Source organism: Symsagittifera roscoffensis, chromosome 6 (genome assembly GCF_963678635.1).
Source record: "Symsagittifera roscoffensis chromosome 6, txSymRosc1.1, whole genome shotgun sequence".
Lineage (NCBI taxonomy): Eukaryota > Metazoa > Xenacoelomorpha > Acoela > Convolutidae > Symsagittifera > Symsagittifera roscoffensis.
Window position 1 is genome coordinate 34,896,970 of NC_087067.1, and position 17,428 is coordinate 34,914,397.

The 17,428-nt window shown below is 35.2% G+C and overlaps 2 protein-coding genes across 2 annotated transcripts in view; both read left to right on the top strand.

Annotated features, from left to right (window-relative positions):
* Positions 1-1,533: 1,533 nt before the first annotated feature.
* LOC134848700 (kinesin-like protein KIF16B) lies at positions 1,534-15,354 on the top strand (the record flags this gene model as incomplete). Its single annotated transcript, XM_063866214.1, has 15 exons — positions 1,534-1,950; positions 8,726-8,807; positions 9,931-10,059; positions 10,371-10,502; positions 10,749-11,092; positions 11,267-11,339; positions 11,426-11,496; positions 11,748-11,851; positions 12,007-12,162; positions 12,505-12,674; positions 12,859-12,978; positions 13,308-13,461; positions 14,414-14,646; positions 14,851-14,979; positions 15,238-15,354. Coding segments are annotated over exons 1-15 (2,064 nt in total), but the record flags the coding sequence as incomplete, so codon positions are not given.
* The window catches only part of LOC134848313 (uncharacterized), a 28,671-nt gene continuing 26,567 nt past the window's right edge, over positions 15,325-17,428 (top strand). Inside the window, exon 1 of the mRNA XM_063865711.1 lies at positions 15,325-15,395. Within this exon, the coding sequence (XP_063721781.1) occupies positions 15,358-15,395 (38 nt within the window). The 5' untranslated portion in view covers positions 15,325-15,357. The remainder of the gene's footprint in view (positions 15,396-17,428) is intronic.

Sequence of the window (17,428 nt, forward strand, 5' to 3'; positions counted from 1 at the left end):
GTCTCTTTCTTGGCATTAAAAGTTTTGTTGGAAAAAAACTGAAAAAGATATTGTGCAAAAAAATTAAAGTTTAGAAACTTATTGTTTGACTTTTGCTTCCATTTTTTTGCTAATCATTCTTCAAATCAAACTGTTTTTTGTCAATTATACTTATTTCACTAAATTTCCATACATTTAGCTATTGCTCTATTCAAAACACGTACAAAACATTACACTAAAAATGAGAGAAAAAAGCTTTTAAGTGGTTTATCTGAATGTGGTCGGAACATTATGGGCTACTTGCACGGCAACCGGGTATCCTTATTTAGTAGGTATTTAGTCAGTTTCTTCCAAGCAGCAAAATGAACCTAATCAAAAAAATTAAACTACTGTAAAACTGGAAAGTTGATTTAAATAATGATCAAATTGTACTAATCAAAATTGAAGCAGTTAAGCGCCTCAAAAAAGTTTTTGAAGTGAAGCAGAATTTTCGAAGCTTTTTTATAAAATCACAATCAAAATTTGTCACTACATCCCGTTAAGTTTGAATCTAGGATCATATTTTTATACAATTATTGAGTTTATTCACTGGTTGTTTGAAAGACTTTTTCAAAACCAATTAGAAAAAACGGTAAGTATTGCACAAAGATTGAAAAAACGATATTGCTGAAGATCTTTATTGTTCCGACGTTCGCAACGAAAATAACGGAAAATTTGTGCTCGGGGTGTGTTATTTTTCCTCAGACAATTTTCCACTATTTATTTTTGGAGCGAAATTGATCACTTTGTAGTTTGTATGGCGTGTGAGTGACGGCTTCACAAAAAAATCTCATATTAGAAAAAAAATTCTATTCATTTTTTTATTACATTTAGTTTTTCATGTTATTACTGCTCCATAGACCTTAAGAGGCAGTCGGAACATTCAGGGCTTCGCGCTGATACCAGCTGTCTTGTTAGAATTTGATGTCCAAATAGATTTCTTTTATTTTGAAAAAAGACAGAGTATATAAATGGGGCTCGTCATTGCGACAGCACTTCCACGCGATTGCTCAATCTTCCGTGGGTGACTTTTAAGGCAAAATCTTAAGACTAATTCTAGTCGCCAGTCTCGTCGAAAGCTGTAAATATCCCTAAAGACACTTGGGAAGGCGGATGAGTGGCTTCACCGTATCACTATTGTATAATAATGATGGAAAAGATTTTTTGAAAGAAAGGCAAAAACACCAATCCTATAAACTAAAGACAACGGCTGTTGAAAAAACTGCATTTGTACACCATTATGACACATGTTCTGGAACATGTGCGGAGTCATCGAATTTAAGTTGCGTTTTTTCGTGATTATTCATCAGTCCTGCTTAAATACCGAAGTGTTTTGTACCAATCTCGACTACGTAAAATTCAACTGAAAAGCCAATTTATTTTGGCCACCAAAGAATTACGTGATTATTTGTTTAAGCTATGCAAAATTCATGATTTTCACTTTATTTGCTATGCTTTTACATTGTGAGCTTGAAGATTTATACTTAAATTTAATTTAAACTTTTCTGAAACAAAACGTGCATCGGATTATAACTGGCACGTTTGAGTAAAGTCTTTTTTTTCTGTTGCAAACCAATATAGCATAAATCATTGTTTAAAACTGCTACCCCGATGTTTTTTATTACAGATTCACAATTAAATAAAACCATTGTATAATAGAAAACGATATAAATCAATAATCTTCGTGCTTTTACATGCAAGCAGAAATAACAAAAAATTCTTCAAAATTAATGTTCTAGCTTCAAAATTGTCAAATTAAAACTTGAAGTGCTCCAGAAAAAGTTTCCAAAATGATTTTTGGAAACTTTTATGACAGTTTTGGTCTCGACTAGTCTCGGGAGTCACAAATTCTAAATAGCAGCAAGAGTTACAGTCACCTGAAATGTCTTCACAAGTCCAGGTGTGCGTCAGAGTCCGCCCCTTCAGCGAAACGTGAGTATTGAAGGGACGGAAGATCTAGCTTTCTTACAACTCAAAATAAGGAAAAGTTCAGAAAACTTAAATTTTTCTAACTGATTAGCTTTCCCCGATCATTTTATGAAGCCTTGACGAAAATAAAAATTCAATGGTCGAACCGATGTTGCATATTCAATCATAACTAGAAGGAGCTATGTTGCACAGATGTCATATGTATGTTCATTACGCATGTTAGGATCATGTTAGACCTTGTAGCGTTACCAACAGCTAAGTGTCATAAACTTTAAATACTTCCCTAGTTGACCAAACTCGCTATCTTAGGACTTTTCTTAAAAGAATCTAACAAATTCCCAAATTAAAATTACTAGTTTATCAAATGAGTTTTATTAAATAAATTTACCAAATTAGGTTCTTAGAACGTTACAAGTAATGGACTCTTACTTATAAGAAAGTTGTAAAATATGAATTTTTCCTACAAAAATATCTCAAAGATTTATTTTCATTTTCATTTCGAAAAGTCTCCTATAACCAGCTTCAAAGTTCTCCGCTATTGCAGATAACAATGACGGAAACTCGTAAGCCAAAAGACTCTTTTTGCTTCATGAGTTAAACGAAATAAATCATTTGAGTTTTTTGCTGACAATCTTTTTGCTGACTTAATCTTTTTTGCTGACAATCGTTTTGCAAGATGAGTTTTAGTTTAAGAAAACCAGAAAATTAGTTTAAGAAAATTAGTTTAAGAAAACCAGAAAATTTGTGGATATATACCTAAGGCCCACTGTCTTAACCAATCAGAATCGAGACAAAGTGAGATATGAAAACCATTTCTTTTTTCTCGATTCTGATTGGTTAATACAGTGTCTGAACACGCGGTTGTCTAAATACAGACCGCTCTCCAACACGCTCAAAACTATATGAAATGACTCAATGTTTAAGTTAGGTCAATGTTATGTTAACTTTGTCGCGGATTTGTCAACGAGCGATTACAGCTACTACTTGTTTCAGTTCCGCAAATGTAAGCAAACTCCGCAAATTTATGCGAATTCTGCAGACAGTTTGAGGATTCTGCTCACAGATGCAGATTCTTTGACAGCTTAATATCAAATATCATATTAAATATGAATTACTATTTGTTTGTGGACTCCACGAGCTATTCGGGATTCCGCATATTTTATTGCAGATTCCAAAAATTTTATTGCAAGTACCTTTGAACCGCCTATTTTTAGAGAAATTTTAAGCAATACAGTGTTTTAGCTATTTGTTCGAAGAATTCGAAACAACAAAGAAGATCAAAGAAAAGTCGCAATGCTGCGAATTTCGCGACAAATCTTTTTTCAGCCTGTTGTGCAATCCGCTTACATTTCACAAAACGCATTTTGGCCTCGTAATGACTGCCTCTAAAATTTCCAGTAAAGTTGAGCTTTTCTGTTGATCCAAAATGATATTCTCAAACAAATAATAGATCTGAACGTATCCTTCTGCTTCTTCCTATTCTGAATTGAGGTGTTAAAAGACCCTTTTTTACTATTCATGTCAAAAACGTTTGCTAGTGAACAATTACATTAGATAAATATAAATTAGTTCAATTATTTTATCGGCGACAATACAACTCGGCCAAGATTGAATTTTTTTTTGCTGAAGTCTGACGAAATTACCCCGTCTATCAGCTTAGAAGTAATGCAATTACTTGTCGCGAAAATATCTTTCAATAGTAGACAACCGACAATGCTCTGTTCCCGCACCAGCAAAGAAAAGAATCCGCCCGTACTGGAGTTCCATGGATGATAATTGATTAAATTGTTATTTTATAGTCAGAATGTATAAAATTACAAAAATAATCGATTATAATCCATCAAAAATGGATCATAATCCTAGTATTTTTATATCAATATAGTCCATCTCCCCCGTCCCCGTTCAAAATGGTAAACAAACTGGGGGGGGGGGGGTAAAGTGTAACTTGGGAGGTTTGGGGGTAAACTTTAGTAAACATCGGGGTGGTCGGAGGGATAAACGAAGGGGAGTGGGGAGGGGGTTTGGGCAAATGCGGATGGGGGGCAAAGAGGGGGTGTGTTAATTCGAGTAGGTTAGGATTTCGAGTATGTCGTGAGTAACGCAGAAATTTTGAAATTTTGCAAGTTTTGCAAATGTTTTTGCGTAAAAAATGTAAATATTATAATCCGTTATAATCAATTATATTGGATTTTAAATGGACTGTACTTTATTATAATGCATTTTAATGGATTTTGTTTTTACGAAAATAATCGATACTAATGACAATATAATCGATTTCGTGGTCTAATTTTGCAACAATAATTGATTATAATGACAACATTTTAGACAACAGTTTTCCATTCATAATCGATTAGAATCCATGGAGCTCCGGTGCGTGCGAGTTGAAAAGATTAAACGCAAAAAAAAATTGAGAAGTCAAATTAACACGTTCAACTATTTTAGCAGAGACATTCAAATGCACTTTAGACCTTAGTTTCGATATATGCTTGAACCCAGATATTTCGCAAACACAAAGTTGAATGCGGTCTGTTTGAAGCAGCGGATGAAAAGTGCTGTCGAATTACATAAACTGCAGTTTATTTAGACTGCTTTTAAAGTAAGCTTATTTTAATTCAGCCAACCTTCCACTCTACTAAGACATTTTTGGATACCCTGAGTTGTTGGGAACCCTGTTTCTCTATTAGCAATAAAAAATTGGTCATCTGCATAACGAATATGAGTAGTCCTGCAAATGATGAGTTCAATTCATAAGTGTTCCCTGAGAAGAGCAAGCTGGCCTAAAATAGATCCGTGCGTAAAACTAAAAGGCTTCTGGAGACACTCTGACTCTAACCGACAAATTCTACGTGTTGAATTCTGTTCCCGGGTTGACCTCCATAAACCGAAAATGCTTATCTTACAATTCCATGCACCGAAAAGGCTTATCATACAATTCCATACATCAAATGTATGGAAAAATGCTAATCATACAATTTTCATACGATTTCAATAAATCGGTGAAAAAAATCGAACTAGTTTCTGCGGCTATTTTTACCGAATAAAAGTCTGTTGATGATAAAAAACTATCTTCTTTTTTTTGGAAACAAAAAATGGTTATCATACAATTTCCATACCTGAAAATTTTATGACTAGCATTTTTTGATGGCGACAGCAAAAACTTTTCCACGTAAAATTGAAATTGCCCCAAACTTTTTTTTGTTTTATAAAATTGTAGGCATTTTTGGTCAACCCGAGATAGTTATATAATTTTTATTTTAACTTCCATGTTGGCTTTTCATATTTCATCGGATTTCATATTTAGTGAAAAAAACTTAATTCAACTGTTAAAATCAACAATTGCCATCGGACTAGAAAGAAACTTTGATCCATTGTGAGTTTAATTAGTTGAGCAATAACGCCATTATATATGTGCTTTTTGCGAGAATTGAGTTAAAAAGAGAGTAGAACAAAACTTTCATAGTTAAGAATTCAGAGTTAATTTTCGAAACAAGTTTGATTTTTCCCCTAAAAAACCATAGTATTTTTGCTTATTTGAGTAACCGATTTTTAAAATTCATCAGTAACGCTATCTCTAAAAGGCAAGCAAAATTTTTTGAAACTGGCAAAAGCAGTTCTTATCGTTTTTTTTGCACAAACTATATTTACCTTGCCCTTTGATGAAAAAAGTCTTCTAGTAGACAAATTTATCTGATGCAAGAGGAAAAAATTTGATGTTGGACAACTCATTTTTATGGAAACCAAAACTTGTGCAAACACTTTGCAGACTGATGTGAAAGCAAAGCAAGATTTTGCACGATCATTTTATCATCGGTAACTTTATCTCGCAAACTAAAATTGTTTGATTTGACAGGGGCATTAGAGTTGAATTGTCTAAAAACTCTGGGGAAAAGTTGAGGAAAGCCTTGCTAATTTTTCCAGTTATTTTCAATTCTTCTAAATTAAAAAAAATATATATTCACAAGCGATGATAAATTGTTTACATCTTTGTTTCTCTGCCTGTCAGAATAACATATATATTTGGGGAACCCTCAAAAATTGAAAAAAAAATCTTGGTAATACATTATACAGTTTGCTCAGAGCAAATTTATTCCCATTCGCTCCAACTCTCTTGGTTTGATATTATGCTCCATAAGTGAGTGACGCTGAATTATATACTAGCAACCCTTCTATGATGTAAATGATATCATTCAATTTCATTTTTGAAAAAGCTCTGATACAATACGATTTTTGTTTGAACAATTTTTGTTAATTTAAGCGTACACTGAAAGCATGCTTCTCCAGCTCAACTCAAGGAAATACACTTTTTACGATCATGTAATGACGCTGTTTTATTTAACTCTTGGTTTTGAGGTTTTTCAAAACCTATTGAACACTGGTCTCGACTCGACGTTGATTTAATTGCTAGTCATTTACGTTTTGAACAAGAAAGGCAGAAGTTATTCTTGTTGAAATAGAAGTTTAATCACATTTGGCTTTGCTATTCTACAGAAATATCAAAATTAAATCTCAGCCATCGACCCAAAATATTGAGCAACACTTTCTGCTTAAAAATATTATTATGGATCTAAGTCATTGCACCGAAAAATTGACAGTTATTTAGGCTTGGCCAAAAATTAAACACTATACAGTTCTCGTGCGTCGTCTACAAAAGCATTTGGATCGGTTTTAAACAATAATATAATGAATTAAATGCAAAAAAAAAATTTAAATGCTTGCTTGCTTTTTTGTGATGTTATGTTTTTTTAGTTCAAACCTGGTTCATTATAATAACATCAATTGAAGTATCTCAAAATGATGTTTACATCTGTCAACATCAGAATATTTTTAGAGTCTCATCACTCTCTGTGAATTTCTTCAAAACATCCATTATTGTTCCGACTTTCGTAACAAAAATAACGGAATATTTGTGCTCGGGGTGGGTTATTTTTCCTCACACAAAATTTTTGACTATTTATTTAGCCATTTTTGACAACAATTTTTTATATCAATTAAAAAGTATTGTTGTCTTGAGCTGAAATTTGAAAGTTGATAATTTCAAGCTGAAAGTTTTCCCATTTTTTGCCTTTTGCTGGTTAATCAGATTAATTGTTTCGGCTTTGTTTCAGTTTTCCATCCCCCTCGATATAAGAAAACAAAAAAAATGTTGAAAAACGTTCACGAGGCATTTGCTTGCAATAAGTTTTGTACAAGATTGTTCTCTTGTTCACGCTGCCACATTTTGATGCAGTTTGTAACATGAAAAATCAAAATATATAGACTTCATATATTAAGTTTTAGACTCTTTTTGAAGAAAGATACAGAATATTTGTGCTCGGATTGTTTTTTTCTCCCGACAAAAGATATTTCCCCCTGTAATTTTTTTGTGAAGTTTTGGGGGTTTAAAGATTGCCATTATGGCCAATTTGGGACAATTAACGCGCGATATATTTCGCGTTATTAACGCGTCAGCGAGATTTAATTCGTCTTAGAAATTATTCCAAATTGGAACAAGGTAATCTTTATGCCATTATTTATTTGTTAATAAGACTAAAATCTATCACTTTGTACTTATTATGACGTGTGGGGGATGTTTTCAAAAAAAATCAACTTTTTTTTAATATCTTAAATTTATTTGATAACGTTTAAATTTTTCATGTTATTACTGCTCCATAGACTTTAAAAGGCAGTCGAAACATTCAAAGCTTCGTCCTGATACGAGCAGTCTTGTTCGTTTTAGTTTTCAATCGAGAGCTGGTTTTTTTTGTTTGCTTTGCTATTTGCTATGATACAACCGAATAAAGGCCATAGTCAAGTGTCAATGGATTTAACACGTAAACAATGCCGAGCTTTGCAATCATTGCAGTGCATAACAAACATAACGTTGCAAATTAATGGGCAGAAAAAAAACCGAAGGCATAAAGTCTAAAACTTAATTGAATGGAACGCCAAAAAATTGCAAAAAGTTCAATTTATGTCTGGAGTTAAGGTCAATTAGAATAATAAAAGTCGAGAAACGCAGCGCCTAGAGATAAACTAGAACAGCTCTATAATTATCGAACTGTAAATAGGCAGACAAGACAAATGCTTGAGTAGAAAACTAGTCAGCTGAAAAAAAAACATATAACTTTTGAGCCATTAAAAGTAAGACTCCAAATTGTAAAGTGAAAAACAATAAATCATCAAAAAGATGTTTGCTTTTCAAACAATTTTTTTTGAAGCTAAATTTGGGTTACATACGCCGAAACCATTTAAGCCGAATATCCATTAAAACAAAAGCACGAAATAACCACAGAAAGCTCATGCTTGGCGAAGTACGCCGACAAATTTTAGACTGACAAGCGATAACCGCACAACACAAATTTTACCAGAAAATTTTTAAAAATTTGTTCGGCATTAAGTCATTCCGTTATTCCAGCCCCATCCAAGCCCTCCCTTTTTAGTTAACCACAAAACTATATAGGGAGGACTTGAGGTTACGTAGGTTTCATAATAACGCAAGGTCAATTTCTTGCATATTTCTTTAAAAAATCGTTCACCAGGAAAAAAGTCTATTTCCCTATTACAAGTACATTTGCCACGCAGGTGAAATAAGATTGGAGGCTTTGAACTATTTTTGAACTTAACATTTTTAAAATTTAAACAGTCTTGGAAATTTTTGTCAAGCATGATCCAAATAGTGTATAACGTAATAGACCAAATATAGACAGAAAATTCCATTTAAAAAAAGTTTTTGATAAGAATAATATGAATCTAAAAATACTACCGAGAAAAACTGTTTGAAACGAGTTTGTTGTTTTAGAGAGGAAGCGGCAGACTCTAGAAACGTGATCACTGTCCCACCCGACTCTGAAGGCCATTTATTCATCAGCAAACCTGTCAAGGTACTAATTAGTTGGATTTCAATTTTTTCTACTTTAAAAACATTGCTTCTGATAATCATATCAGTCACAACTCATACAGATTTCTAACCGTCGAAAAAAAAATTTTAAATTATAATTGCCAGGTTTTTGTTCCGACCATTGAAAATTGGAAGGATCTTTGTATTCGGATGTATTTTAGTTTTTTCTTTTTTGTTTTCCACGCAAAATCAAGTGCCACAAATAATAATCGGACTGTGTTGAGAGATATATCAAATTAAAGCCCTTTTAGTCTTGACTCGAACAACTTTTAAAAGTCCAAAAACCTTTCCAGTGTTCAGAAAAACAGATATGAAAATTTTTAATTCTCGTCTAGTTTTGAGCGAGTAAAGCGAGTAAAGACTTATTATAGAAAAATAGTCGCAGATTAGTACTAACGTTTGTTTGAATGTCGTATTCAAGTCTTAGAAAATCTAGTAAATAATTTTTCAAATTTTTTAGCGCCATCTTAGGAATAAAAAACTTCAAAAACATTTCTGTAAAAAAAAAATTGTTCTCCAATCTGTCTTTTTCAATGAATGTTAAACATGTCTAAAATATCTTCCTTCGTTTAGATCCTTTCAACACACCACACACAAAAACAATTGCAATTAAATTTTTGAAACTCTTTTTGTATTTTAATAAGAATGTGATTGGTACATTCCAGGGGCGGATGTAGGGGGTGAAGGGGGGAGGATACGCTTCTTCCCTCAGAAAGGGGGTACGCTTCTTCCCTCAGGGATTCGACCCTTTGCCGACCCAAAGGGTCCTTTTTTGTACTTTTTTGAGATATCCAGTTTTTGGTGACGGATCCTAAAACTTTTCTAAAAGCGCCTTCGGCGTGAGTGGGAGCGCGCGCCGAGAAAACGTGATTTTTTGTCAAAAATTTCCAAAAAGTGCGTAAAAACGCCTCTTTGGGCCCGTTTTTTCAACATTTTGCCTGCGGCGCAGAAAACTTTTAGTGCTTTGGGAGAACTTGAAAAATCAATTTGCTCGACCTAAAAAAAAAGGTCGACAAAAGTGGTTTATATGTTGCGTAACCTCGAAAAAATGGATGAGTATAACAACTTCATGTGTCTATGACCTTTGTTTTGTTCTGATGTTGTAGTACTTGAGTGTGGCTGAGCAGCAGGAGAAGATCAAGAGGAGAGATGTGGGCAGTGAGTTCGACTTCGACAAGGTCTTCGACTCCTCAAACCCCAACAACCCTACTCATACATATTCCACGCAACAGACGGTAGAAGCTCATGCTAATCTAAAATTCATATCAGTCTAATTTTGAGTCAACTAGACATGTGTATTCTTCAATAAAACGCACTGTTTTTTTTTAAATAAACCTGATTCATCAAAGCTGCTTAATTGAATTTTTTGTGATATGATTGAAGTTGTTTTCATTTTTTTTAAAGAAAACTGTTCTGAGAGACCGGGTTTCATCAGGAAGTAGGTTTCATCGTCTCAGTTACTTTTCCGAAGGCGTGTATTTTTATTAGAAGAAGTAAATGGCTCATGTTGGGGGTATGTGTGTATTGCATGCTATGCTATTGTCAGGTGTTCGACCACATTGGACGTAGAGTGGTGGAGACTGCGTTCAATGCGTTCAACTGCACTGTGTTTGCATATGGACAGACTGGCAGTGGCAAGACATACACCCTCATGGGATCCACTCTACAGGATGACCAGGTCAGTCTCCCAGCCTATCTTATCATTTCTTCATCATACGTATGTATGATAAACCAGCAAACATCCTAATCGAAACGACTGTGTTTTTCCGTCTTTAAGAGTTAGCAATTTCTATTCTTTGATTTATTCAGGTGTATTCTCGAGTTTTTCAAGTTCTAATAAAAAGTAAAGTTTTTTCAAAATGAGTTGAGCTCCAAAAAATTCGAAATTTGAAAGTTTTTGGAACCACACCTTTTATTCATTTAGGAACGTGGACTTGTACCTAGAACATGCGAGCATCTGTTCCAAGAAATCCAGCGAATCAACGACGAAAACCCTGAAGACACTTTTGCCCGGTTCAAGGTCGAGATTAGTTTTCTCGAGATATACAACGAGAAGGTGCGAGACTTGCTACTACGACAGTCGTCGAATGACGAAAACGGACTGTCGGAGGAGGGCGGTAAAAAGAGATCGAGTAGAGGGGGGAGCAAGCAGGCTTTGAGAGTCAGAGAGCACCCTAAGGAGGGAGTTATTGTAGAGGGGCTGTCGAGACATATAGTGAATGACTATGATGCGGTCGAAGACTTCTTGAGAAAGGGAAACAAAGTCCGGTTAGTTTTTCGCTTATCAACAAAATGAAAACAATGTCACGATATATCCTGTTCTAACCAAACTCCCACCCCGCCCAACGTGTTGGGGGTTCCTAATCCAAGCGTTTATACATAAATTTGAAGGATCAATGCATCTGTGTTTTTCCTTGCAAATGTTTTTGTTTTTCATTGCAGAGTGTCTGGTGCCACCCATGTTCACGAGCAAAGTTCAAGGTCACATGCCATCTTCACAGTACACTTTGTGCAGGTAAAGTCCACATTCTGCAGTAAGCTCTATCAAGTTCTGTGAAATAACAGTCTGATTGAAGTATAAAATCAAATCATTTTTTGCAGGCTGACATTAGCGATGATGGAATTCCGAACGAGAGAGTGGCCAAAATCAACCTAGTTGATCTCGCCGGATCGTAAGTCGCAAACATTGCAGACCACTAGTCAGTTCCAGACCATAACTTGTGCGACAAAAAGTAACGAAACCAACAAATAAATGAAAAGTTTGATACCATGGTTGTCTGCACTCAGAACAATTAACAAGGCATTAGCAGCATAAATGAAAATCATGTATACATTTTTCTAGTCTTCAATTTTTCAGAAAAATGCAACTTATTTCAAGGAGTTGTTCTTTTGTCCATGGTTTGATAATATCTTGATGTTCCAGGGAGAGAGCGGACCCCTCTTCAGACTACAACAGAGAGAGGTTCAAGGAAGGAGTCAACATCAACAAGTCCCTCGTGTCCCTCGGAAACGTCATCGACTCACTTGGTATGAGCAAAACTGTTCAAACAAAACTTCTCGGTGATTACAGAAGAGATAAAGAACATCTTCTTTTGGGTGTCTATCAACCAATTTGTTTTTTGCAAACTTTTTTTCTGTTTACATTCGGGAGAATCAGTTCAAGGTACCGACTGTACTTTCAGCCGAACTAAGTCAACAGTCAAGCAGCCGTCCCAGCGCTGCCACATCCGCCAAGCAGAAAGATCAGCCGAACATCCATGTGCCATACAGAGAGTCAGTGCTAACCTTTCTGCTAAGAGATTCTCTTGGAGGGAATGCGTACACAACCATGATTGCAAGTAAGTAATCCAAGCTATTTTGTTTTCTCTTACAAAAAATATACCTGTCGCCGCATACCAGCACATACTAGAAAATTAGGTTCTCAACGTTAACAAATTGTTTGTAATTACCATTAGCATTTTCATCTATGGAGGTCAACCCGGAAACTATCTTTTGAACGATTTCTGTTTCGAAAATTGTTAAGGTAGCACTAACAACAAATCATTTGATCTAATTCTGTTCCGAACATGAGCTTGGTGCATGAAGGGAAGGGACCATTTTAGGATTTTTGTTCATTAAAACTTTTGCCGACGTAAGGTTTTCTTGCACAACTCTATTTAACTGTTGATTGATTGTTTCAGCGGTGTCTCCGTCGAGCAGTGCGTATCACGAGACCATCAGCACCCTTAGGTATGCCTCTCGCACTCAGGTGATAAAGAACCAGCCGGTGAAGAACGAGGACCCCCAGATCAAACTCATCAAGGACCTCAAGTCTCAGGTGGACAGACTCAAGCAGATGTTGGAACAGAAGGCAAGAAAAAAATTTCACGGACTTTTTGTTTCTTCCATCTTCCATCAAAATCACTGGATAAACTCATACAAAAATATTCCATGAAAAAATCAATTGCGTTTTGTTTCAAGAGCCATTTTTTACTTATGATATTATCAATTACCTGATATCTTGTAGTTCGATGATCGGTCGGTCGGTGTTCTAGAATGGTCTGGACGGTGTGAGTCAGGTGATAGAGGAGAAGATGCACCAGGGCCAGGAGCAGATCGACAACCTCACCCAGCAGTGGGCTCAACAGTGGGAGAGACAAAAGCTACTTCTCCAGGTCACTCCCTCACTCACTCAGTCAAAATAAGGGCAGCTAACAAGTGAACAGTTATTGATGCAGACTCTTAAATAACACAGCTGGAGTTCTCCATGAGAAACTGGAACAACTCAAGTGCTTGTCTTTTCTTCTTCTTATGTTCTTACTTAAAGAGTTCTTAGAGTCCCACTGCGCAACCCTGAAACCATCCAAACTTCTCTTTCAAAGCCAAACCATTCAAGAGACAATATTGGGCATTTCATACACAAGTTGTTGTAGAATGAAAATTTTTTAGACATAAAATAAAGAGTTCACTATCATGTTTTTGAAACTAATTTCTAATATTTAAGGACTCGGCTACCCACGACACAACAGGTCTGACAGTGAACTCTGAGTTTCCCCACTTGGTCGGGTTCCCCAACAACAGCACAAAGAGCAAGGCATTTGTAGTGTATCAGCTGTGTCCCGGCTCATTCTCAATCGGCACAGGCGACCACGAAATTGGTATGAAATATGATTGCTTCAAAAGCTTTTTTTATAGGCAAAGAAAGTTTTTTTTGACCAAGCACCTTGTAACAACTTACAAAACTTTCGGGCAAACTATTTTACAGTATGGCGTTTTAGCTTACGCATCCACAAAGCGCTTGTTCAGATTTATCTTAAGAGCACATGAATACCAAAAAATACAAAATCAAAGGTTGAAAAAAAAGTTGAAAAAATTTTTTTGCGAAGGAGCTCCATTTGTATGAACAAGTGAAAACAGTTTCTAAAAGTCTCAGATGTGAAAGCCTTATTCAAACGTTGAACGAGCTCGTTACAAAAAATCAATAAACAAATTTTCAGAGATGAGCAGTACAGCAAAAAGACTACCAACAACAGCACACAAAAACCCAAATGAGTCAATTGTTGTTAGGCTAAGAAAAATGTTAAACGTTATCCTAAATTATCATCCTAATTTTCTCGAAAACATAAAAAATTCTTCTGAACACAAAGAAAAACTATTCAATGATAATTTTTTAGATGGCTACATCCTGGATAACGAAGACCTCTTAAGAAAAATTTTCTATTAGTTAAGTAAGTTCCGCGATTCTTTTTTGTCTTTTTTTAGTATGGTTTTCTTTCCTCATTTTTTAGCGAAGACCAATAAAAATTAATCTAAGTAGTCACATGATTTTGGTTTCAAGTATTTGGAATTTATTTCTCACCCAGTATCAATAATTTACTAAATGAATTTCCGCTCTGAGACACCTGTGAACGGCCCATTGGTGCTCTCCTAGGCAGTAAAATTGTTGGCGTGGTTTGTAAATTTATTAATTACCCACAATCGAGTTGCCTGAAAACAGTTTATTATGGTTTTTTTAAGTTGCGGATATTCGATGATTTTTCTGTAAACTGCGAGAAAAACTAGACAGAAACGTTGGTGTATACAGGAATGTTTGTAAGTGATGTTCACTAGGTGTGTATGGATCCCCTTCGGATGAGATCCAAGGCGTGATCAGAAACGAGCGAGGTGTGATCACATTGGTGCCCCAAAAGAAAGATCACCAGTTCCAGATCAACAGTGTCGACATCTCAGCACCCTCTAACCTATATAGTGGGTGTCTGGTCCAACTGGGTCCGGGCAATCTGTTCAGGTACTGGGATCCCAAGTACGCGAACAAGCCATCTGTTAATGTGGAAAACCTAGAGGTTAATACACTTCCCAGAACTGAAATATCTCGTTTTTCGTGAATAAAACGCATAAAACAATTTTTTTTTGTGATCAATCATGTCCCAAATTGAATGCAAAGAAATCAATTAATGGAGCCATTCTTCAAAGTTTTTTAAAACTTCACGGAACTTGTGTTGTTGAAAATGGGTTCTTGCTCTGAGAATGACTTTAATGCGTTTCAGAACATGGGTGAGGAGCGATTGAGCAACCCACCCGATACTGATCTGACCAATGAGGCGGCTTTCCTGGTACCTCCTCAATTTTCCCGTCTGAGAGGCATGGACAGGGCAGCCAGTGTTATGTCATTCCAGGTAAACCCAGTTCGAGTGAAACGGCTATAATTCTTGGAGCAGTTAATTTTTAGAACCATCAAATCTGATAGTAACAGCAGTAGAAATTATTTTTCTTCCACAATAAAGGATCAATAAATTCTTTTGTTTTAGAGCCGCTCTGATCAAAAATATCAAAATAGATATATAAGAATAGCTGTATAAAGATTAGCTTTAAGCTTCATATTTTCCGCATTGCTGAAGCATTACAGAAAGCACTGAATACTTTCCCTGCTACAGTCGGTGGACATGGAGGAGTCTCTATATGGTGACCGGGGGGATGGTCTCCAGGTGGCTACTGGGGGTCTGCTGGGGGGCAGGGGGAGGGGCAATTTGGTCACCTCCGAGAGAACCCAGTCCATGGCATCCCTCTTGTCCGAGAAGGAAGTCATGCAAAAGTTAGTTTATTCAGGGATCTATATTGGGCACTAGAATATCAAAATAAAATCAAGGATAACTGATGTTAAATATAAGTTTGAAAAAACAAAGTTTCGGTAAAAAATCACTATTTCAAATTTTTGTTCCAAAAACTTGTTAGTAATAGTTGAATGTGGCATATTAGGTTAAGAACTGCAAAAATGAGAAGTATTTATAACTACAAAAATTGTAAAACTTTAATTCTCGAACTTTAAAAAGTTAATAACAAGGACAGCCGGTTCCTGTGCAAGTAGCACTGAATGTTCCGATCATAGTCTTAGAAAAAACACAAAATTTGTTCAAGGTGTGATAAAAAGGAGCTGAACAAAAAAAATTGGGCTAAGGTATATTCGACCCCACACTAAAATAAGCAAAATGGAAAACAGTTTTTGTAGAAAAATTACCAGAAAAACAAAAAAAATCAAAGACGAAATTTTATTTTTAATAAATTTAACTTTCAGGTGTCTTCTATGTACAGATGCGTGAAGATAATCAGATTTCAAAAGAAAATTTAAAAAAAAAACAAAAAAAAATTTGAAAGAAACTAAGAATGTAAATTTTATTTTTAAATATATCACTCATTACCTTAGATTGACAACTTTAATTGAGTCACATCTTCTATAGTGGAGATGTCAACCAACCTTTTCGGTGCCCATAAATCACACAAACAATCAAGATACTGAGCTGATTAACATCTCTGCTGAAATAAGACAAAAAAAAACGATTTTCAGAAGCTCAAAAGTCCATTTGTATGCTGTGCGAAACAAGCGCACAGTCGCCAAGAGTCTGTTAAAAACATCGGCCCACAAGTTATTCATTTGACTTCATACACCCCCTCTCAAAGTCGAAAGTAATTACCAGCAGTTATTTTTCCCCAGACAAGCAAGAGGCGAATTGACTTCACACAGTTCATTTGAGTTCTGATCGCCGTATTTTGCACACGACGTAAAACTGGAAGCCTTGGCAATAGAATCATTTCATAATACTGTCTACTCTTTGAAAAAGCAAAAATTCTCCAAAACGTCCAGGCGCTTACATTTCTACTGAAAATTAAACATTCATCAACAACAGCTGAATTTGAGAAAGCAAAATAGTCTGTTTCTTTTGCTGAAAGAAAGTCGAATTACATTCTCAATTTTTGAGAGTGAAAAGGTTGCACAAAGCCTTTTATTTTAATGCGGACATCACTATTTTGCCATGATTAAAATTTTTTCAAGAAAATACTTCTGCTTGCTTAATGAAAGAACTTCTGCAAGTTCAAGCTATATCGTGTATTGCAATGGTTAAGATTTTTTTTCAATTTTCCATTTTAATTCAGTTTTTTTCTCACCGAATTTAAAATCAGCCACTCAATACTGAGATCATGTCAAGGCTGTCAATTATGAAAGCCCAGATCTTCTCAGTTTAGGAGATACGACGGTTTTTTGTGATTTTGCAGAAAGTTTTCCAAAAACTCAATGTAAAAAGTAAAAAGTAATTCAGAAAATTTGAAGTTCCCAACTGTTTAGTGGGGTTTTGTCAGAGTACTCTCGCGGATTGCATTTCTTTCCTCCAATTATAAATTCTCAGATCTTGACAGTTTTCAAGATATGACTTGTTTTATGATTTATTTTTAAATTGGTTTCTCAGAAAACTTATATGTTTTTTTTTTAAATCAGATTTGAACTTACCAACCTGTAGTTGAATTCAGTGAAGGTGCTCTCAGCACCTCTGAGATGCAAATTTTGCATCATCCAAACGCATCAGCTCAAATGCTTTTAATTTCCAGAACGTGACGTTTCTGGGGTCATTTTTTTATAATGTTCAAAGAACTTAGATATTGAAAAAAAAGTTTGAAAATCTTATCTCTATAGTGAGGCTCTGTTAGGGTACTACCAGGGGTCTCAAATTTTGCCTCCGAATTTGACTGCTCAAGTTCCTGTAGTTTTTGAGATATGAGGTATTTCATGATTTCTTTTTTAAATTTTTCGGAAGACTTACAATTTAAAAGTTGAAAAGATTTGAAATTACAATC